Source organism: Gavia stellata, chromosome 3 (assembly GCF_030936135.1).
Source record: "Gavia stellata isolate bGavSte3 chromosome 3, bGavSte3.hap2, whole genome shotgun sequence".
NCBI lineage: Eukaryota > Metazoa > Chordata > Aves > Gaviiformes > Gaviidae > Gavia > Gavia stellata.
In genome coordinates, this window is record NC_082596.1 from 38,021,671 (window position 1) to 38,044,552 (window position 22,882).

The 22,882-nt window shown below is 37.9% G+C and overlaps 1 protein-coding gene across 1 annotated transcript in view; it reads right to left on the bottom strand.

Moving 5' to 3' along the window:
• PREX2 (phosphatidylinositol-3,4,5-trisphosphate dependent Rac exchange factor 2) overlaps window positions 1–22,882 on the bottom strand; it is a 181,069-nt gene that overhangs the window by 15,588 nt on the left and 142,599 nt on the right. Inside the window, exons 35-37 of the mRNA XM_059836047.1 lie at window positions 22,263–22,377; window positions 9,588–9,654; window positions 7,356–7,546 (exon numbers count right to left, since the gene is read on the bottom strand). Of these exons, the coding sequence (XP_059692030.1) occupies window positions 7,356–7,546; window positions 9,588–9,654; window positions 22,263–22,377 (373 nt within the window). The remainder of the gene's footprint in view (window positions 1–7,355; window positions 7,547–9,587; window positions 9,655–22,262; window positions 22,378–22,882) is intronic.

A 22,882-nucleotide genomic window follows, 5' to 3' on the forward strand; every position in this document is an offset into this window, starting at 1 on the left:
ATTAAGTATTCATTTGTTTCTGCTGTCATTTAAATTAATACTTATAGAGCAGCTATTATTTATGTCAGTGTATGCAGCAATTAAAAAACTTAGTACTAAGTAAGTCACTTTGAGGTAAAAATTTTTGGAGGTATTTCTTTATATTTACTGGTGACGCCTGGGTAATATGTATTGATTCTGATGAGTAACCCACAGAAGAAAATAGGCCATGATAAACCTAAAAAGGAGGGATAGTGCTGTTCAGGACTATAAGAAATTAGCATAAAAAGTATAGACAGGCCTAACTCAAGACTCTCCCACAACTTCTAAGCTGTTCTCATTGTGGCAATGTCTCCATGCAAGTAAAATTGAAGTTTGCATTCTCTGTGCCCATGTATTGAAACTTGGTTGAACAGAATCTCATCTCACAGGGAGAGGGAAGTCGGGCCAGTCAGTAGGTATTGGAGAGAAAATGAGCAAGAAGTTTGCACATTAAACTACCATATTGTATTCTACAATTACCATAAAACTCTACTGGAGTTCAGGACTTAGGTTCAGTCCCTTTATGAACCTTTGTGAAGCTGAGATGTTCCCAGTGTGGAAAGACCACTACTTTAAAATCAGCCTTGGATTGAACCCATCCACTGAAGGTTAGTCCAAAACTTCTGCTATTTTTGCAACATACAGCAAGCCGTTACTCTGCATGTGAAATATATTTATTCCATTATGATGGTTCAGTAATCAGGCACTTTTCAAAGCATTGTTTATATCTGTGGAAGATATTACACCACCACACAGAAATGGGTAGTCCATGGTTAAAGGGACTTCGGCCTTTTATCCATTAAGCATCAGCATGCACAGGTTTCCCTTCACAAGGGGCACCACTGTGATTCCGCAGTTGTGCAAACCTCAAAATAAATATATCCCACCTCCTGTATCAGGCATACATCCACCCTCCCATGGCAGGATATTCAAACCCAGCTCTACCAGGTATTTTCAAACACAAGCTACCAACAAAGTTCTGACTTGCTGAAGTAGATGGCATGAACTTACCAAGCTAGAGAATCAGTCTTGGGAAGTAAGTATACATTAGCCGTATTTCAGACCTAACCTTGGTTAATGACTTCTTTCTTCATTTACAAATAAAGTTTTAATTAGGTTTATTAGATTCAATATTAGCAATTTTCAATCCTGAAGCATGAAACATGCCTTATGTAATGATGATTTTTTCTGTAGTTTATTTGGAAGATTACTATCATCCAATCTATTTCTAGAAATACAATGTGACTGTTCTACCTTTTTTTAAAACAGAGAGCTTTTCAAAGAATAATTAAAAAACCCAACAAAAACAGCACTTCTTTTCACCGTACATCTGTCAGTGTTAGAAAATTGCACAGAGCATCTTTTCAGAAACATTCTTCCTCTAAGATCTTGCCATCTTTAATCAGCTGGAAATATTGCAAGGAGGCACTTCCACCATTCAGTATCCTTTGTTTGATCAAAGAACAGCATTTTTAAAAGATTCAAAGTATCCCATGCCTTTTGTTGGTCAGTCATACTTGCAAGAACAAACAGAAAAATCTAAAGTCAACTGAAAACCCAGCTTCGGCCATTATCTCTTGTTCTGTGCAGAAAGTCTTTCACATTAAAGACTTCTTCCCATGTAAGCAGGCAAGTAAATCTGCAGGAAAATTGCAATTTACTTCCCGTCTTGTAACAGTTCAGGTTATTCAGTCAACTCTCTTCCACTCAGAATTTAAAGAAGATTTGGATAAGTTTTTAATGTTAGATCGTTCAAGACGATCTATTCTATTTTTGTTGTAATGTAGCAGTTTTTGTAAGGAAGAATCAGATTCTCCCAAAGACCTGGACTGCAGATAAGGTAATGCTGCAGGAACTGACGCATGAGAGGACGATTCTGCAGAGCAAGGCGATTGAGTTGTGTGTCACCCTTGCTACTAAATGTCTATCCTGGTCCATTATGTTAAAAGGAATCCAGGTAGGAAAAAAAAAACCACCTTGAAATCCGTACTAGTAACAAGTAAGATCCATCTTATCTGTTTCAGTGCACTTTACGCACTTCTCTGCTTTTTCAGATTGCGTTGTAAACAAAATAGTGTCTCACAATTTAAAACATGCAAGAGAACTCTAATACGTATTTGAAGGACTATAGTCTTCGAGATGAACAAAGCAAAAGTGTATCAGATTGCCTATGAAAGGCAGATATAGATCAAAATAAAATGATCATCACTGTAGAAATAACCTATTTGTGCTAAATGTTTTGCTTATTTTGTCTTAAGACAAATTATCACATATTTAACAATTACATAATTGTTTTGAAATAGTAACCAGCACAGAATGACTACTATCTTAAATTCTTTTACGAAAACAGAAGTTTGTTTATGCCTCAGTATGTAAGGTATCACAAAAATGCGCTAATTGTAGACAGGCATAACAAAACTGCCATTTAAAAAAAGAATGGGAAGGTAGCAGGACTAAAAGCACGGTTTAGACCAGAAGCCTGGAGAGGAGCAAGGATTAGTTCTTCAGCCTGTGCTGACCTGCCTGCTGAAAGTAGTCCCATCGATCCCAGAAAGCCTTCTTACTGTGGAGCTAATAGTCAGCCTAAATACAGCTGCAAAACTTCAAGAAGACTTTTTTTTGGTAGCACACATTTTGCTCAGAACTAAATTCCTACAGAAAAATTTCTAAAACAATCTAAACGGAAGACTTTTTACAATAGAATGTCTTAAATATAAAGTCAGAGCTCCTGGTTTTCACCTTGTTTTATTTGATTCACAAAAAGGCAGCTGGCCGTGATGGACAGCTTATGGTGTTACTCTACTTTGCTGTGTGGAAGATGGAGCAGGTTTAGTTGGATTGCAGGAGCTGTGCCAGCTACAGGGGACAGCATAATCAACCCTTGGCAAAACCTGCCTCATCATTCAGCCGAGTGTCTGCCAGCCAGAACCCCACTGCTTGAAGGATGGTAACACTAAGGAGAGACTTTCTGGAGGGGAAATTAAAATTCAGAAAAGAAAATAAGACAGTGATTTTTCTGGGGTTCATCAAGATTATAAAAGACTTCTTTTCTCTCGGTCCTCCAGGAAATGCAAAATTTTAAATAAACTTGGGATTTATTTCATTTGGATGCTTTAAATGATTCCTTTGAGCTTGTAAGGCCTATAGTCCCTGAATAGACTTCTGCAGCTGCTGCACCTAATTTCATTTTGGCATGGAAAGAGGCTAGGGCATGTCTGTGCAATGCAGTCTCGCTCTTCTCCCTCAAGCAGGAGCTAGCATCATGATTCAATAAAATTTAAAAGTGCCTTTCATCACCTACATTTGTAGGGAGTGATTGCAACTCCAAACAGAATGAATACAAGTAAAGAAAGCAGAGCATTGTTTACAGGGTGACAGCTGATTGGCAGGCAGAAATATAATTATGGATGATAAAAAAGGGAAAATAGAAATGCAAACTATTGATTTCCTGGACTAATTTAGAGCTCTGTTCCTGATGTTGATCAACAAGGCATGTTCACTTATGATAATCCAAGAGGAGTTTGTATTATTCACATGTCACTTAGGACAGTGAAGGTTAAAGGGACTTATATTTCCCCATCGTTGTTTTTCTGGTGATCGAATCATATTTGAAAAGAACCGCTGTCTGAAATAGATATAGGATTTCAGGCTTTAATGTAAATTGGTAAACATATTGTCATAACAAAAATCAAAGCAAAGCAATCACCAGCAATTCAAAATCCCCAGCATTATCTTGGATATAGGGATGAAAATATGAACTCTGTCAAGCTGTTTTAGCCTAGTGCAGTGTAAAAAGCAATTTAATATGGATCACAGAGAAGTCAGAAACCAAGACACTGCTGATCCAGAGATCAGCAATCACTGTCAAAGCAGACAAAGCTGCTGTTTCATAGTTCTTGGCCTCTTCTGCCTTGGACTGCCACCCAGCACCTCCCTCCCAAGTTATCTGGGATTTGCTTCTGGTTAGAAGGAGAGGAAGGGTGCCAGAAACCTCCCCCCACCATCAACCCATGACACCTAAGTTGAGAAAACACAGAAAGGGCTCTCCAGTCAGTTCAGTAAGAGACAAATAAATTCAGTGAGAGATGGTTCATACATATTTTGTTTAAAGGATACTAAATATATCTAAATTCTGACAGATTGTTTGCTCAGTTCCCACTCCCCATGAACAAAAGAAAGATGCTGACCAGCAGAGCATCCTGCACTCTTCCACAGACTCAGAGATTCTCTCCCATTAGACACCAATCACAGAAATTAGGCTAAAATGAGTTTGTGCCATTTTTTAAAGAAAGCATACAGGAACCTTTCTCTGAGTTGATTATTCTTCATTTTTAAGCTGGCAAGACTGGTAAATGAAGAATACACTTTCAAAGTTTAACCTGCAAGCTCGATTCAAATCTTTCCCCCATCTGCTTGCCTAGTAGCATCTGTAGATAATACCAGTTTTCAACTCATTTAATATCTGTAGCACAGTGTTAAACAGTCATGAGTCCTTTGGTCTGGGCCTCCAAAATGCCGATTTCTGCAACTGATCGCAATCAAACACTTCACAGCATTTAGTTTCTAAGAACACAGAAGGCCAGATACACTGCTGAATAGAACCAGAGATAAATATCCTCTCTTACTGAAAATCAGTAGGTTGAACTCTAAAGAACCAACTTACAACTTAAAGATCATTATTTTGCATTATCATCTGCCCTGATTAAATAATACTCCACCAAACAAGCAGAGGAATTAAGTCTTCAAGATTGCAGGCAAGAGGCAAAATCAATCTATGTCTACAGGACTCGATCACATCCAGCATCTTATTCTTCCCTCTTCTGTCCTCCCCACAGGATTTCATGGTGCTGCAAGACAGTTTCACTCTACAGAGCAGCAAGGGGAGAAGGTTCACAAAAACACAGCAGAATTTAGCAGAAGAAATGTCAGGAACAAAATTCACCCAGCAAGCCTCCTAGCTGGAGACAAAATAAGCTTTCCATCTGGGCAAAGGCAATTTCAGAATGCCAAAAAGCAGAGCCTACTTAGTGGACTGTCAGAATGTGGCCTACAGAGGCCAGAAAGGAAACAGCACCCGAAGTGACTTTATATGACTTTGAATTTTAAGGAGAAACTTCTTCATCCCTCCAGTTTGTATGCACAACAGTAATTTCAAGAAACGGTTGCTAAAAAAAAAACTTCCTCAACTTTTACCACTTCAAATAACAGCACAAGAATCCCTTCCAGTCTCTAAATACATGAGTTTTCTTCTGAACTTTCAGAAATTCAGGGCAAAAACTCTTTAAGTACCTATAAAATCTCAACTAATGCATTCCTTTTTCCTGGAGGGCCTATCTTAAAATGTCTTTGATAATGCCAAGAGTTGATGTTTCTTTCTCTGAACAGATGGTAGCCACAAAGGCAGTATTAATGCACAAGTGAAGTAACAGTATCTTGTACAAAAGCTCAAATGAACTCTCTGTAAAGCAAAACTAGTCATGCTTTAGAGAAAAGTGTTTTGCACCTTTACTATATGTAAACAGGTGATCTTGAATGCTTTAACATCTAGATGGAGACTCATAACACACTTAAACCCCATTACTGTTGCTCATAATATAGTCTTGAAATCCAGTGTGTTGGCTTTCTAATATTTTGTGGGTTTTAAATATACTTAAACAGACATTTAATAGTTTATAGCTTTGAATTAGCCCTAGTTTTGAGCAGAAATTTCACAAATAATTTATTTTCATCTAAGAACAGCTCACATTTGGAATCAAGCATACCACCCTTTATTCAGTCACTGAATTACTCTGAATAATTTGTGACCCACACACTGTGGGGTAAGAGTTTACTGGGGCTATTAAAGATGCGCTGACTTTATTCCTAAACTATAAGGATTTTTGGCACAAATATACTAGCAAATTTAGAACTTAATCCATGAAATCATAATGAAACCCAGAGGTAGTCTTTTTCAGCTTTATAAAGAAATGGCAGAATTAATCCCAAAGTCTTTTCTGATCACATAAGACATAAAACTGAAACCAAGATAAAGAGCCAAAGAAAAGCTGTACAGCTCCATGGTCTTCTGAAATGACAACTTCATGTCAGTCCATGCTACATAGTATTTCCATCTTTATCTGATATATTGACTAGCATTTAATAATACAGACTTTTTCTGTTATTGCCTAAAATCAAGGACAGTATACAGCATGTTATATACAGTTGTATCAGTGATGGAGAGCAATACAAATAATCCATTGCAAATTTTGTTAAAAGAAATGGCAAGCGCTGTTTCTATACAAGTTAATTGTGTTGGCTACGTATGGAGCTTTTCCTGGTTTTCATGCCTGATGATCTGCATTGCAGCTATGTTGCTTTTTTTTTTCCCCCTCCTCAAAGCTCTTTTAAAGAAAGGACATTAGTTAAAATGAGGAAAAAGTATGCTCTTTCTAACACAATGTACTGGTAACCAAGTCTGCTAAAATAAGGATTTGCATAAATCAGAAACTAAGGAGCATATTTTTAACATATTGCTACCTATAATCTAGAGTTTGGAATTCTTAGAAAAAGAGCAGATATTTATCATCAGATTCTTGGTTATGTTTGGGTTTTTGTTTGTTGGGGTTCCCCCCCTCAAGACCCCCCCCCTGCTTCCAATTGTAGTATTTGGCTTTTTGGTACAATGTACAAAAGAATTGTAATCTGCCCAGCTGGAACATAAACATATTGCTGCCTTTAATGAATATCATTAAGTACTAGAGAGCTCTACAATGAGACTATTGTCATATATATGCGTGTGTGTCTATTAAAATCTCTTAGCGTTAATGACAAAGATCAGTTGCTTATAGCTCAGTTCCTTTTTTGATATTGTATTAATCACACCAACTGTTCTACAGGCTGAACTTCTAGTTATAAGGTACACCTGCAAAAATGCCTCTCTCTTCTGTTTCATTTTTTTCTTGAAAAAAGCTCTACTACGATTCCCCCTAGCATACAAAGCAAATACAAATCTCAGCATTTCTTGCCTGTATTAAGAGTTTAATATAGCATGTGTTATTCACCCAGGAAACCTTCTTTTTTTTCTGCTTTAGCAATTAAGATTTCTGCCTTTTACTGACTTGAACGAGGAACAATCCATTACAACTGCACAAAACAAAATCGTACTGCTCATTTCTGTCAATCACTGCAAATACAATTCCAGAATTTCACCACAAATCTTTCAAGTGTGTTAGATATTTAGTCTAAGATATTAGGTATTTAGTGTAAGACCTCTCTATAAATAAAAAGCAGGAGTCTCCAACCTGCAATGACTTGTTGACCAACTGAAATAAAGGGAGGAAAAGAAATTGTCATACCGGTGAACTCCGCTGTTGCACATAATGATGTGACAAGCTCCAAGCCTGCTACAGAGTTCAGAAGACACTGAAAGCAATCCAACTCCGGAAGCACTGCACGCAGTGTACGCACAGGCAGCGGTGCGCTTGGATCGGATAAAGGACCCTATCAGTCGGTAAAGTTCATCCAAGCAATTCAGAGGCCTCATCAGCTGCAAAAGAGGAAGAGAGAGATTTAAGTATTTGCTACTGAGTGCGCATGAAATGCTCTTTTAGCATAGGTCATCACAGATGCAGATGGAATGGCAGGGCTGGCTGACAGCACCAAAGCCAAATTCCGTAACACAAATACAGAGCACGCAGTCTTCTGTTACATGACCTATGACAACTTCTCCAATCTTTTAAATTCTTACCGTCACTGACTGTTTCATTCCCAGTCCTGCCTACAGAGTGTTTTTCACATCAATAAACTAAATAGACCCATCAGTGCCATTTCCATTAATGGTATGGCCGAAGAAGGGGAGCCACGAAAAGGCACCCTACAACCGTACGCACATACAGGAGGGATGCCAAACTGATTAATTGACTCACTGAGAAAATCAGCCTTTAATTAAGACAACACTGTCCTTTATTTATGCAAATGTCTAGCTCCTAATCCTGACTAACAACATGGACAAATAAAACTTAACGGAAGTGACAAAAACATACTACAAAACAAGAATAGTTTACTTTGTAGCAGGACTTAAAAGAACCTCAGCATTACAGTATGGAACATAAATGATCCACCTAGTAAAGAAGGCAGCTTCAAGTGGAAGGGTGCTCTCAGAAGAGGAACCTTCAAGAGCAGTCTAGCAATGAAAAGCACCACCTCATGGTGTTTTCTGTAAAGGAGACATTCACAAGACAGTTTTTGCAGCTCTCATAATTCCAAATTCCCCATTCTCTTTATTCCAGAAACACAAAAGGTTCCAACAAACCCCCCTGTTACTCAAAGAATGAAACTTTTGAAAGACAGATTCATTCCCTAATGACAGTTTTAACTAATTAGGGAAATGGCAGCCTCACTTGCTTCTATATGAACGTTACTTGACCTCTATGCTTTCCAATGAAGTAAATCAGTTATAACAATCAGCATATTTAAACACAAATAGATTTAACTTGTTTTAGGTCCTATTGCTTTAACTTGCATCAATTTAAATTAATTTTAACTGGTGCCACTTAATAATCCAGAGCAACAGAGACTAGAGCAAAAGTCACAGCCACAAACTGAGATCATGCATGCACTCTTAGCTTGCTCCAATTACAAAATAAATGCATTAGCTTAACCTAGCATCCCCCGGTCAGATCTGGATTATGAGATGCTTTTATCTTGCCCTTGACCTTTTCACTGAAATAGATAGGGAACAGGTTTAGGGGTAACAAGCACTCCACATATAGCTAGATGTCTCATGCTACACCTGTGACTGCTTAGAAAGTTGCTAACCCACCAGGGAAGGAGAGGCACAGGCACATGTCCTCCTCCTCTCCTATGTGGTCCAGCACAGATCCAAGAAACAGGAACTATCAGTCTGTTAACACCCATTCTGGATGATATCAACATAAAATTTTAGTCTGTTATAGGGCTCAGCTGATGATCACTATATTTCTTAAGCCACAGTAGCTCAATCACTTTTGAAGTCAGTGTAGGCAAGCCCCTAGGAACTTCTTTTTTCCCTTACTGGGCTGCAATATGGGCATTAACTCTCCAACAATAGGAGAGAGCATTAAAAGTATTTTCATAGCCCCTGGGATCTCTCAGTCACAGAGGTTTAAAGACAGATGAAAGCATTTGAAGAAAGCCCAAATGAGGAGGTTCAGAAGAAAGCCTTCTGAGCAGAATGGTGAAGGAGTACTTAATTCAGAACAGCCCTTCCAATTTTCAGAACAAAGAATTTCTGCCTGCACCTGCTCTCCCCCTGCACATGCTCCTGGAGCAATTGCATTGCTCTGAAAGCACAGTGAAAAAGGTGGTTCCCCTTCTCAGATACGCTGATGCTCTCCAGCCACACCTTTTGATACAGAACCACATGGCACCACATACCCCTAAAACACAAGTGGGAAAAAATGCTGCAAGAGAGCTCTTCCTTTCCCTGCCGGCCCCCAGCTTTAAATAATTCAAGTTTTCTATGGAATTAAGAAAACGTCAGGAAAGGATTACAATAACACAGTGTGTAACATGCAAATTTTAATTAGGAACTTAGCATTTTTATTTACCTTATCTATATAAGCCGCTTTAGATGTTGAATTTGGAGGCAAGTTTGACTTGTCCAGGTAGAATGCCCTGAGAGAACAAACAGAGTAAGGCAAAAACTGTTAATTGTTTAAACTCCTGAACAAAATTTATGTAGGTGACTATTAGACACTGTCCTAAAGGTGGAATTTTTTTTTTTTTTTTAAATTTCATTATAAAGAGAGGATCAAGGAATAATAACTACATGGGTAAATAGGCACTAAGACACTAAGACAAAAAGGAATGTTTTTCTTTTTCTGGAGACAAACTGTCCCTCTGCCCTATGAAAAATACAGTGCAAAATTTTTCATCTCTAGTTAGCAGAAAAACTGCATCTGAAAATTATTTTCACTGAAGGGTTGTGGCAACTGCCTAGATTTTAAGTGACTTTGGGAAACTTGGCATGTAAATAGTGCCTGAGCCTCATGCGCTATGAGCTTTTTTTTATATTAGCTCTATATAAATGCAATAATATCAGAACAGAATCCCAAACATGAAACAGTACTGACAGAGGAAAATACACGCAAGCTCACAATATAAAAAGAAACAAAAATGCAAAAACCCTACAAGGGGCAAATACACATCATACAAGCAAAATGACGTTTGCAATGTGTGCACTCATGCATGCATGTGCAAATAAAAAACAAAATGGCTTTCTTTACAATTTCTGCACACTTTAAAAATGAATTAGTACATAAAAGGAAAAGCCAAAGAAAACTGCCATTTACCTGCAGAACACAAACGGGATAGAGAAAGCATACTTACTGTATCAGGTTTATCTATTGTGCACTAAAGCTCATCAACCCACATTCTCCTAGTTCCTTCTATAACCGTTCCCTTATCAATGAGTAGTACCAGAAAAAGTTTCTATAAAACAGACAAATGCAACATGCAATGTTTTAAAAAACAAAGGTTGGCTAATCTCTGTATGGCACAAAGGAGGCTGACATTTTGTACAGAGGACTTCCATGCTATCCTTCTCTCCTAAAACATGAACACTTCTCTTATTCAACACCAGAAAGGAAGAACTTTAGCAAAGAGCACACTGGAAGCACGGAGCTCTTCTCCTGTCTCCTTCAACTCAGGAACCCTAGAGGAATTTTTTTTTTTTTTCTTTCTACCTAATAAGCAAATTAATTGCTCACCACAGATGAGCTATCATTAAACATCTGATAAGCAAAGGAAATATCTCACACACCTCTGTGATAAGATCACAGTTTCTCTGCCTCTGCAGCATCGCTTAAGAAAAAAGAAAATAATTGTCCCTGTCTGTGGCAGGGAGGTTGGAGCAGATGATCTTTAAAGGTCCCTTCCAACCCAAACCATTCTGTGATTCTCTGATCACAAAACTCATTCTGCTGGTTGAAAAGCTCCTAAAAGTGGCTGGGCAGCTGAAAATGGAAACATCTGGTAGGCTTCCCTGCCTGGATGAGGCACCCAGTGAGAACCAGGCAACAGCTACCACTGCAGCAATTCTGGCCAAGGTTAAAATAAAACAAAACAAGAAAAACCCCACTGAACTATGCAACGTGTAGGGGACAAAAAAAAAATAGATTCTCCAGTGGAAACCTCAAGGTATCACCATGATCCAGCTCCATTTGCCTGTTCACAAAGTACAGACCGGACTAAAGGTCACAGCTGAGCCATGACCCAGGCTGGAACTGTGGAGTGTGGTAACCAAATTTCAGTTGCGATAAAATATAAACACTGAAAAGGATGCATCCTTGCATCCTAACTCTCAAATGACAGCATCACCTGGATCCTCCAGTCATTAAAACATTGATTCATATAACCTACATGGACAAAAATCCCTTTCTTCTCTTTTTTCTGCTTTTATCCCTGAGTGAAGTCATTCACATAGTTACATACTTGCAGGGCAGGGGTGTAGACTGCAGATTTGAATAGCCTTTTGTTCTTCAGTAATCTGGAATGACTACACTGATAAAAAAATCCAGCCACCTTTAATTCTAGTAGATTTTGCTTCCCATAGCTTTCAGTTTTGAAAAGCATCTTCTCCCAAATTTAAGGTTTGAACTAATCTCCTTAGAAAGCACAGCAAAGCTAATCTAGTTCTGTTATTCCATTAAGCCTGTTGCATGATCCAGAATGTACTCTGTGTCAAAGGAAGCTGGAGACTATTGGAAGGAAAAGAGGTTTGGAGAGAAAATTACTCATAAATCACTTTGAGTGGCCACAGCACATAAAAGCTACCTCAGCAGCAACAGACCAACCTTCTTCTTTGTTAGCAAAGCTAAATAACAAAGCACCACCCTGCCATCCACCGAACATTATCAAACTGAAAGCCTATACTGTTTTTTCCTGCCATGCCCCAGGAAAATCTGCTTCGTTCAGAGTCTGTTCAGCACTCCCATTCTCTTTGGACTGTTATTTCAGCAAATTCAGCTGCATTAAATGAAACCAGAAACCAAATATAGAACAGTACACACATTAATGGAGTACATGGAAAAGAATCAACTCAGGGTACAAAATGAAGCAACATGGACACTAGAATGGGATATACAATTATAGGAATTACTCCATTAATGCAGTCAATTATTCATTAACCTAAAGAACAAACAAAAATCAACTATACACAACATCAATTTTCAATATCAAAATATCCTGTTACAAATGAAACTATTCCCCCCCCATCAGATAACACTCCCAGATGTTTCTCAAGTGCTGTATTTTTATTGCTTTTCATAAAAACTGTCTTCAGTATTTTACAGAATGTGACAAACTGTGGACAGCATATAAATTTCCAAAGCACTTCACTTAATTACTAAATGCTGGTTAAGGTCCTTAATCATATTTTATGGGAAAAGTTAATGGCAATCTTGGCATGGTGCCCAATTTGGACAATATTTTCTAATCCATTTGAAATGAACAAGAATGAAATCATAGTTCTTTGTCTGCAAATGTGACGCTGGTTTTGCTTCTAAAAGCTTTACAATTTCTCGAAGCTGTAGCAGAAAAGCCTTTCTTCAAAAAAAATGGTAGAAAATCCAATAGGCATTAAAGCTACAGGGGATTATTGCTGTGTTCCACTTTTGTAAGGTATCCCCTATGTAACAATGTCAAATAATGGGACAAGTATCTCAGGGAAAACTTACACTGGAATGAGGTAACAAATATCTTAAGGTTCAAAAAGAAAAATCTATCACAAGATGAATGCTTTCCCAAGATGTTTTCCCAGAACTTGATTACAAAGGAGATGCAGAAGTACTGATGTTTTCTGAATGAAGCATTTTACAGGGTACCCTCCAAAATTGAGCCAGACATGTAAAAACCTGAAAATTTGTAATATTGAAAATTGAACCCTAAGCAGGCTCCAAACCTGTAGAGACATGCATTCCTGACCAACTTCGTACATGCAAATAATTTAAGCAAAGCCAAGTTTCTAGTCTTACTCTCAGTTTGTTGTTCCAGGAAGCCCACAGGGTTATCCTAGATGTTCATCGTCTTGTCTTTGAAATACAAGGACAACAAAGAAGTGATGTGGGGGCATGTAATTGGGTTAGGGCACTAAATAAAGGCAAGTTGGGGGTTCTGCTCTAGACAGGTTTTGCTTTGATGTTATACCAGAGACAAATTTAGACTTTTATATTTTCTTCATCACTGTGGGATACATATAAATAAATTTACATTGTCTTCAATAGAAGGATGGAAATATATTTTAGTTCTACTTGATTTTCAATCCCTTGGTCACAACATATTCAAGATCATGTAAATAAACATGGTCAACAACACGGCAAAGGATACATCAGTACAGAGGTGCAGAGTCAGGAACTGTAAGAATTAGTGTCCCTAATTCTTTTCTTCAGCTCAAACTACAAAGCATGTATTTATGACATAGGTAAATAATATCTCTGTGTATTTGCATATATATGCACACATGCTTTTGTATTTCTTTAATAAGAATTCTGTGTTCTGCCATCTGGTTGTTAACTATATAGGTGAGCACATGTATAGCGTGCATATTCTATATATGTACACACACACATCTGGAAATAAATTTTTTATACATATATATATATAAATTCAATTGTTTCTGTAGTACAAAATATCTGTTGCAGAAAACTATTTGCTGTCACAGCAAACAAATCTAGAAGTGTTTTACATGTTCTTTCTGCTAAATGGTAAGTCTCAATAAAAGATAAATCACCAAGCATAATTACCCTCTCAGCCCATACGAAGACCTAGTGATTTTAAATGATGCGTCCTAACATCTATGTCAGTGATACAATCCTATGTACAGAGTCATTAGTAGTTATAGAAAGGTTTAATTACAACAAGAGAAAACCTTCATGACAGTATCATGGTTTTAAATTATCAAAAAGCATACATAGTAATATTCTGACCTTTCACAACTATTGTGCAAACTGAAGTGCAGAACAGAAAATTTTAACACCATGTGGCTCTAAACCTACCATGGGTAATTCATATTTCATGTGTAAGCAACTCAGTAAGCCCTTTGTACTCAGCACTGGTGAGGCTACACCTTGAATACTGTGTTCAGTTTTGGGCCCCTCACTACAAGAAGGACATTGAGGTGCTGGAGCGTGTCCAGAGAAGGGCGACGAAGCTGGTGAGGGGTCTGGAGCACAAGTCTTATAAGGAGCGGCTGAGGGAACTGGGGTTGTTTAGCCTGGAGAAGAGGAGGCTGAGGGGAGACCTCATCGTTCTCTACAATTACCTGAAAGGGGGTTGTAGGGAGGTGGGTGTTGGTCTCTTCTCCCAAGTGACAAGTGATAGGACAAGAGGAAATGGCTGCAAGTTGAGTCAGAGGGGGTTTAGATTGGATATTAGGAAAAATTGCTTCACTGAAAGGGTTGTCAAGCATTGGAACAGGCTGCCCAGGGAGGTGGTGGAGTCACCCTCATTGGAGGTATTTAAAAGATGTGTAGACATGGCGCTTAGGGACATGGTTTAGTGGTGGACTTAGCAGTGTTAGGTTAACAGTTGGACTCGATGATCTTAAGGGTCTTTTCCAACCTAAATGAGGGATTGTTGAGAAATTGCTGTTAGGATAAGTACAAGTATGTGAGGTGCGAACTGAGGGGGATGCTTGCAAAGGAACAGCCCTACTGTCCCAGCAGGCACATCACAGCCTTACTCTCAAACCTTTATAAATGCACAAGGGGATCATAGAAATGTGAGCATAGAAATGAGAAGACAGAAAGTCATGGATGACAAAAAATGGAAAAAAATACCATTTGGTCTATGTATCACTGCCCACTTTTCACATGCTACATTTTAATCCCTATTTTTCCAGGAATCTAGTCTCCAGCATATCTATGTACTTCCAAGATCACTTGAAACCATCCTATTTGTGATGTGAAAGGGAACTTCTCGGGCCACAGACTATTTACAGCTGCCTTCCTGCTTCTCCCATCGTTATCCAAACAGCCAAATCCACACTGAACCCATTAGTACTAACTAATTGCTTCCACATTTGCCTTTCAGACAGTAGATGTCTCCTTTTTGGCTCCTGATTTTCCAGACATGGAATACACTGTTAAAAAAGACAACATGCCAAATAGTCATTGGGTGGTCAGGGTTTCGACTACAGCTATGAGCTGTACAAGCTGCAGGCTTGGGCTGGATTCCTATCAGTGACCAGGAGTGAAAGAAACGGCTCCATCTCTGATCACTGCGGATACATGTTCTCTGTGTTTGCAGAGGATAAAGACAGCAGAATGAACAAGATGCCCACTTCAGTGAGCAAAGATTCAGTATATATAATCTATCAAGACACGTAACTTTCAATTTCAGAACACTACCTATAATAAATACTGATCATACTTTGTCAAAAATCTATAGAAACAATGAATTTACACTCACAGAAAGAGCATAGCACTGGAAGAGAAAAAAAAAACAACTAAATTTAAGCCAGCTGCCAATATCTTTTAGACTAGCTAGACAAATTTAATTTACTTTGTCCAGGATCTCTCTATTCTCTCTGGTCTTGCTTCACTTAGATGCAATGAATCTTAAGTTCTGTTCTACCTAAAATGCTTCTCATTAAGTTCATCAGGAGACAGACAAATTTAGCTATTATTTCCTTGTTACGTCCTTCAGAGTGAATGCTTAATTTTCAATCTCTCCTTCATAAAGATTTTGCATTTAGAGAGAGTTCAGCCACAAGTATCTAGTTCATTTGAAACCACATCTTAACAATCTAAAAGGCATTAGATTTACAATTTTTATAGTCATATAAACTACATGATAAATTTGTATATGTAGCATTGCAGTCCAGTTTTACTGTTGCTTTTTTGAACACAAAGCAATGTATCAAATACCTAGTATTGAAAATAGGAAAACGTTTTTTCACCTGCTTTATAAATATCCCATTTCACCAAAAAGAAAGTATTTACACAGAATCACTCTCTGAAACCTGTAACTCTCCTCAGGTTACTCTTTTCTGAATTTGACGGCAATGACAAAATCTGTTAATATTGCTTATTAACACGTCACATGCTGAAGTGAATAGACATGAAGGAAAGGAGAGTAAGCCTAAAATCACAGGACAACAGCCGCACAAGAACAAACAGCATAAGCTTCTTAACCACATGACCAATTTGGTTTGGAAAAGCTTTCCACTGCTAACAGTGGGGGAAGGAAGGAATCTGCCAGTTTTAAGATGGATTTTAATGCATTTATTACAGGAATTGTTATATGATCTGGTCTTTGTGATAACGCAGGTATTGTTTTGAGGACCCATCAATTTGTTCCAGAGACAGACAAGCTCTTTCTTTCATAGTAATTAACTATCTCCAAGTGGATACGTCCTTCATGTCATTGTATCTCATTTATACCAAAGCAACTATTAGAGAAATTTAGTTCAGCCTGAAGCCATGAGTGCCATCACATCTATTTTCTGCCTTGACTAAATTATACAGGATACGGAAAACATCAGCCTGCCAAGAAGCCTGCAACTTGAGAGGCTGCTGTGCATGTATACGTGCGTGTATAAATAAAAAAGATGTTATATTCCTCAGACAGATTTTGTTCCATGCTTACATAAATTCTAGGGGAAGAAATAGTTTCCTTCTCTTGTCTTCTTAAAAATTAAAAGAAACAAGAAAACCCAACAACATGAAAACCTCATGAATTATAACATCCCCGAATAAAGGATTAAATTAAATTTGCCATCATTCTGTGGAGGGCTACTTATGCCATAAAATAAATACAGGAGGCTTCTGACGGAGAAACTGTTTGAAGTTACATTGTAAGCGAAACACTTTAAAATGACAAATATTACATGCAGCGTAATCAGATGTTCAATGTAATGAGGGTAGTTAGCTAAATCATTTGTCATTAGATTCACTGATTATAATTGCTTCCTTAGCGTAACAGACTTGCATTTACCTCCTAAAACGATATCCAAGAAAGCAGCAACATAGGGAAAAATCCCACAAAAATGGCCTTCTCCCTTTACTGCTTGATTTTTTCTTCTATTACCGCTGTACAACAGGCTACAAAAGTAGCTGCCAATAACCCTGGACGCAGCTGACTTCAAAGAATAGTTCCAAATCACACAGAATGGTAGGCAGGAAGGAAGGAACATTTTTTCCAGACCTTCTTTGTCTGCTGATGCACAGGCAAGTTAATTACTACACAGTGGTAATTAGCACCCACACCAGTGGCGGGGATGGATAGCAATCCTTGGATGTCTTTCCCACAGCATGATCCTGTACTAGGAATGAAGAACTGGGTCATCATATAGTCACAAGAAAGTGCCATGCTGGGGATAAAAGAAAAGTTATGGGAAAGTAGAGCTTTCCCAGTCTCACCTTCATCTATTATTTTGCTTATTGCCCTCTGAATATTCCCAGTCCAAGCCACCATAACATCAGGAACCAAATTTTAAAGGTGTTTAAATGTCTAAATGCAAGCATAGGTGCTGAAGAGGCATTAAAAATGCTTATGAATCTAAAAGCCAGTGATTTCACTAATTTCTCATCAGCTAAAAATTATCTGCATAGACAGTTTTGGAACACAAACAGGTATATTGACGTGCAGTTTTAGGGACCTATATTCCACCATAGTTTGCTCTTGTAGTCAACAACTTGCAATGAAGCATACTGCAGAGACCCAGAAGCTGGAAGCATACTTGGTACAGCCACAGCCCTGCACCCCACTGAATGACCCGTGCCCTGAACATCCTCTCTGTCTTTGAGATACATCCCTTGTGTGCACAGACACATCCAGGAAAAAACTCTTAAAGAGCAGATGTGCCTGGACTTTTCTGATTAAGAAGCTAACCAGGAGCACCACTAGAAAATTGCATTTTAATAGAATGTCACAGGAGGGACCCAATTTTTTCCCAGAAAGAGAATTCACAGACAAAAAAAAACCCCACTAATCTGATAAAATGTCACATACTCACAAAGGAAGGAAGACTGGAAGAGCAAGCTTCCTTACTACTGTAGACTGAAAGTCCCATCCAGGGCCATCAAGTCCAAACCTCTCATAACTTGGACAAACATTACAGAAGTTGTCATTCCTACACTCATCAAGGTCCATTTTAAGAAATGGCTTACTTTTTGCAGGAAGCTAATCCAAAACCTAATTTCTCTGAGAATAAAAAAAGCTGTTCTCATATCCAGCTAAATGTTTTATCTTAAAGTCACTATTCAGTCCAAGGATTGGCTGAGTTATGGCCACTCAGCTAACCTGTCTGCCAGGGTCTGTCCCAGCTTCCAACAGGCCCGCACTGCAACCAATCTTTTGGTTGCAGTAATGACCATAAGATTTATTTCTATACAACATAAAAAACTATTATACTGCATCTCACTCTGCAGGAAAGAGACCTTTACCAAATATAAAAAACATATTCAAAGGACAGAATGTATTTTAACTAAATAATTCTTAAAGCAGTAATGCTTCAAAAATTACAATTAAAGTTTACCCTCATGCTTTTACAATTACATGACTCAAGATTTGCAAGAGAATACTGCAACCAACCAAGCAATCCAAATAAATATAGTGCATTTGTGAGTTTTTGTTATTCCTATTAGCATTTGTAGTAGTTACGGATTCAAACACCATTGTCCCCTGCACTGTTGAAGCAAAATGGTCTCTGGTATCTGTAAAAGCAAAAGGACTGATTCAGGATCGAAAAAGCCTATTCAAATGGCAAGGAGTACCAAAACAGGAAGGTGGGGAAAACTGGGAGGAGGCAGGAGAATACAGAATGGGCTCACTTAACATCAGCCTCTGTACAGATCAGATACACAGGTTCTCTCTAGTCCTCTTCTAAATTAGAAGACAACTTCTGAGCTATCAAACACATAGTAATAAAGACCTTAAAAATCTTTGCTGAACTTATTACTTTCACTTGGTTGTACTGCATGTTTCTCATTAGCAAACAATTTGATGAGGTTAAATTTACATTATTGGCAACTATTAGCACCAGCTCAACTTGCAAACAGAATTTGAGCATATCTTTCTTTTCCTTATCAGTGTCAGAAAAACGGAATTGGTGAACTATAAAAATAAGCGCAATCTGGCTGACTGTGAAAAAGAAATCCAGCATGATTAATTGTGGGCCAGATGCCGCAGATTTCCCAGCAGTTTCAGAAATTTCATAAACTAGGTATTGGTTGGTTTTTTTAAAATAACATCTTATCTTTATTCTGATAAAGGACTTCCCACATATTGCTGGGATAGGGGAAGTTGCCTCAGAAATTGTAGAAAAACTCAACTTTAGCTGGCCTTAGAATAAAAGTTCCCTTATATCTTTAATTAGATTCAAATAGCTAGGGTTAAGTCTATTACAGAAGATGGAGGAACATTCTCTCCATTCCACATAAGCATGAAATTCTATAATCGATTTTCAACTGTCTTTCATGCATTCTCATAAAAATCATAATCTTATCATTACTATTTCATAGTTGAGGTAGTATTTGCAAAAGCCCTAAAGCAAGAACTATGAAAGACAGAAGCTCTTACGACTCTCAAATCAGTGTCAAGGAGGACAATTTTGCACCTGAATTTATTATATCACTTCTGATACTGTGGAAAAGCTGGTCACAGTTCCATAGTTATGAATGAATTTTGCAATAAAAGCAAGGATTCAGCTTCTTGACTTTATATGACGGTAAAGGTTATCCTTCCTGAAATCCACTAAAAATTTACTAATCTATCTTTTGATTCATTCAAATAAATAATTTGTAAATGAATTCTTTTAAGGCACACATCAGTATCAGATTTGTCACCCAAAAGACAGCACATTCCTCAAAAATGTTCTATGTACTCAAACTTTAACAAGACTTTACCACAAGAAATTAAGTAGTAGCTGAACAAAGGTACTACTCTCTTTTAATTCTACTGTCCTGCTTGGGTACATCCCAAGTTAGGCCAACATCTCTGTTTGTAAGTGGGACCATACACAACAAAATGGTCTCATCTGTTTCACATTATCATCTAAATGCATCAGGAGTAAGAAAAGATGAACTTGTATCGAGAGTTCTCATCAACAGATGGCTCGGCTGCAGTGTCACTGCCAGCCAGTGGTTTCATTCCCACTAATCCCCATCCTCTTCTCCCACTACTTTTTCCTTTGCTGTTGCTCCCATTTGCTTTCTGCTGCTGTAGCGATGGAGAGATTATCAGATGGTCATTTCACAGGCAAGCAATGCATTCCTTTTCTACGGAGAAAGAATGGTTTATGGATTGTGTCTTGAATGACTTAATTACTGATTAGGTGGTTCTGCACAGAGGATTTCTTCCACGTGAACAGTTTAAAGTAGTATTATTGCACTTGAGTATGTTTCCAGGGAATATTCAATTTCACTTTTTTGTTCTTCTTTAGAGCAATTATCCAAATGTTAATATCTTTTGCTGCTGTAGTTACTTTATTAGATTCTTCTGGCCAAACACCTACACAGGCTAGCAAATGGCAGAATAAAAACGAAGCATCTGCTTTTCTGTTTTTCCTCTTCACATTATGTCAGTGAATTCCTGAAGCTGTTTGTGCCTCATTTAAGAAATGGGCAGAGTTCACCAGAAAGCAAACAAAAAAATCAATTACTGAATGTTCTCATCAGACATTAGATGGCTGGAAAAAAATCCAAAATTTTCCTATTCTTGTGACTGGACAGAGCTATCCATGGTAATTTTTGTTGAACGCTAACTTTTTCATAGTAACTTCTTGCAAAACTAGGCCTTGGAGGTTAGCAACTGATCAGAGCTGTGAGTCACAACACCGTAAGAGGAATGTACCTCATTAGAGCCACAGCATGAAAGGAGGTCCTAACACACGAGGTAAGCAAGGTCAGGGAACACTAGAACATGAAGTCAGGACGAATTTCTTTTAATGATTTTCATGGGGGCTAAATTGGGCCTATTCATAGAAAAAACAGCACAAAAAGTCTTGCCTTGTCCAACTGATAGAAATCTCTTTCCAACACTAGCTGACTTCATCTAGGCCAAATACTGGCATGACCAAAACTCCCTGTAAAACTGATTTATAATGTAAGTCTTGTCAAATAAATACTCAGGAGGAACTTTTTTTCCCCAATAGGAAGTACTAATACAAGAAGGTGGAAAACAGAGTAAATAAATACTACATTTGTCATTAACATGGAAGTGCACTGACACAGATGACACAAGAAAAGGAAAGACAGAGTACTCACTGAATACAACTGGCTTTAAAATCACTTTTGCTATAGTACTGCTTAGATTAAAACAGAATCTAGAAAGTCCACTGCTTTCATAATGCATTAGAGAAATACTTTTGCAAGATCCATGAAGAAAACCTTCCAAAGACAGGAGTGGGCCAACATGTGAAGGAATTGGAAAGATTGACCCTCATTTGTCCTCTTTCCCCTTCTCCACTGTCCTTAACCTCTTTTTTTAACTCCTGTCCTCTGTTGCTTTTAAAAGCTGAGTTCGTAATTTCTAGTGAAATGATAGAGTTTTCATCTGATTCAAGAATTTTAAAAGTGAATAGATGTGATTTTACTGCAGTCTTTGCACTTTTCAACTCATGTGCAAATAAGTGTACTCAAACGGGTATTTTTCACAGATACAGTGAGATGCAAGAGTGGTCTATATACGCATCTTTATTATTATTTTACTTCATAGCTAATAGATTATTTCGTATACCAGAAATTCTGTCTTTATGTGCAACTTCTTAATGAAATATCTACTGACATACACAGCTGCATAACCCTTACATATACTGGCAAGTATACGCTCTGTAACCCATACGGGAAGCTGATGCAAGTACTACCTCATTAGTATGATGGGGGGCGGGGAGATAGATGCTCAGCTTTAAGGAAAACAACACTATTTTTTAAGTCCTGTTCTGTAGAAATTAGGTAAATATGGTCTGCAAAACTCATATCATATAATGTTTAGCCATTCTGATACTCCATTTGTGATCAAGCAGACATTTCCTTTTCTATATGCATTAGTACAACAACCTGGAGGCAATTACAGCTATAGCTTTCATGGGAAAGCAATTTTTTAAAAAGTAACTTAACAGTGCAGAAAACAAGAGTCAGAACCATGGATCTTGGATCTTATTCAATCAGGCACCAAAAAACAACCACCATACAACACACTTCAGTTTAAAGATGTGTCACAGAAACTGAGCTGAAAAGCAGAACTTGGTAAACTAATCTCAGGAATGTTGGTTTATTACCCACCGTAGTTTCTGGTTATACTGCTTGACTTTTTCTAGTGAGGCTGCATTAATCTGAGCTTGAAATTCTTCTACTGAGACACTGTCTCTGTAATAATATCCTTCCATGCTCTCCAATGCTGTGAAAAGAGAAAGGAGAATGGAGAAGAGAAAAATCAGTATTAAATATTTAGTATTCGACTTCTTTGTAGCTTTGTTCACACATTAGTGAATTACTTTTTAACCTTGAGGCTGTGACCCCACTGTGGATTTCTGAGCTGTTTCCGTATGTCATCAAATTCATATAGATTTCTCTTTAAGATTTCATTTACAAAAAAAATTGTATTTCTTGCCCTGTGGAAAATACAAAGGAGAGCACTAGTTTGAGTTCCATTGCTCTAATTAAAGTACTCCTACCCTGTGAATGTAAATGGGGTTTTTAGTTCTGATGTATCTTGGAAGAAAACAGTAGAATGAGCTGGGGTAGAAGAAAGAAAGAATTAATGCACCAGCTACTTTCACAGAGGGAGACCTAACACCATCTTACGAAGCCCAATTCTGGGGTATGTGGAGCTCTTGAACCTCTAGTTATTCCCACTAATAATGTGAACGCCTTCTTCTGGATCAAGTAAAGCAAACTTCTCT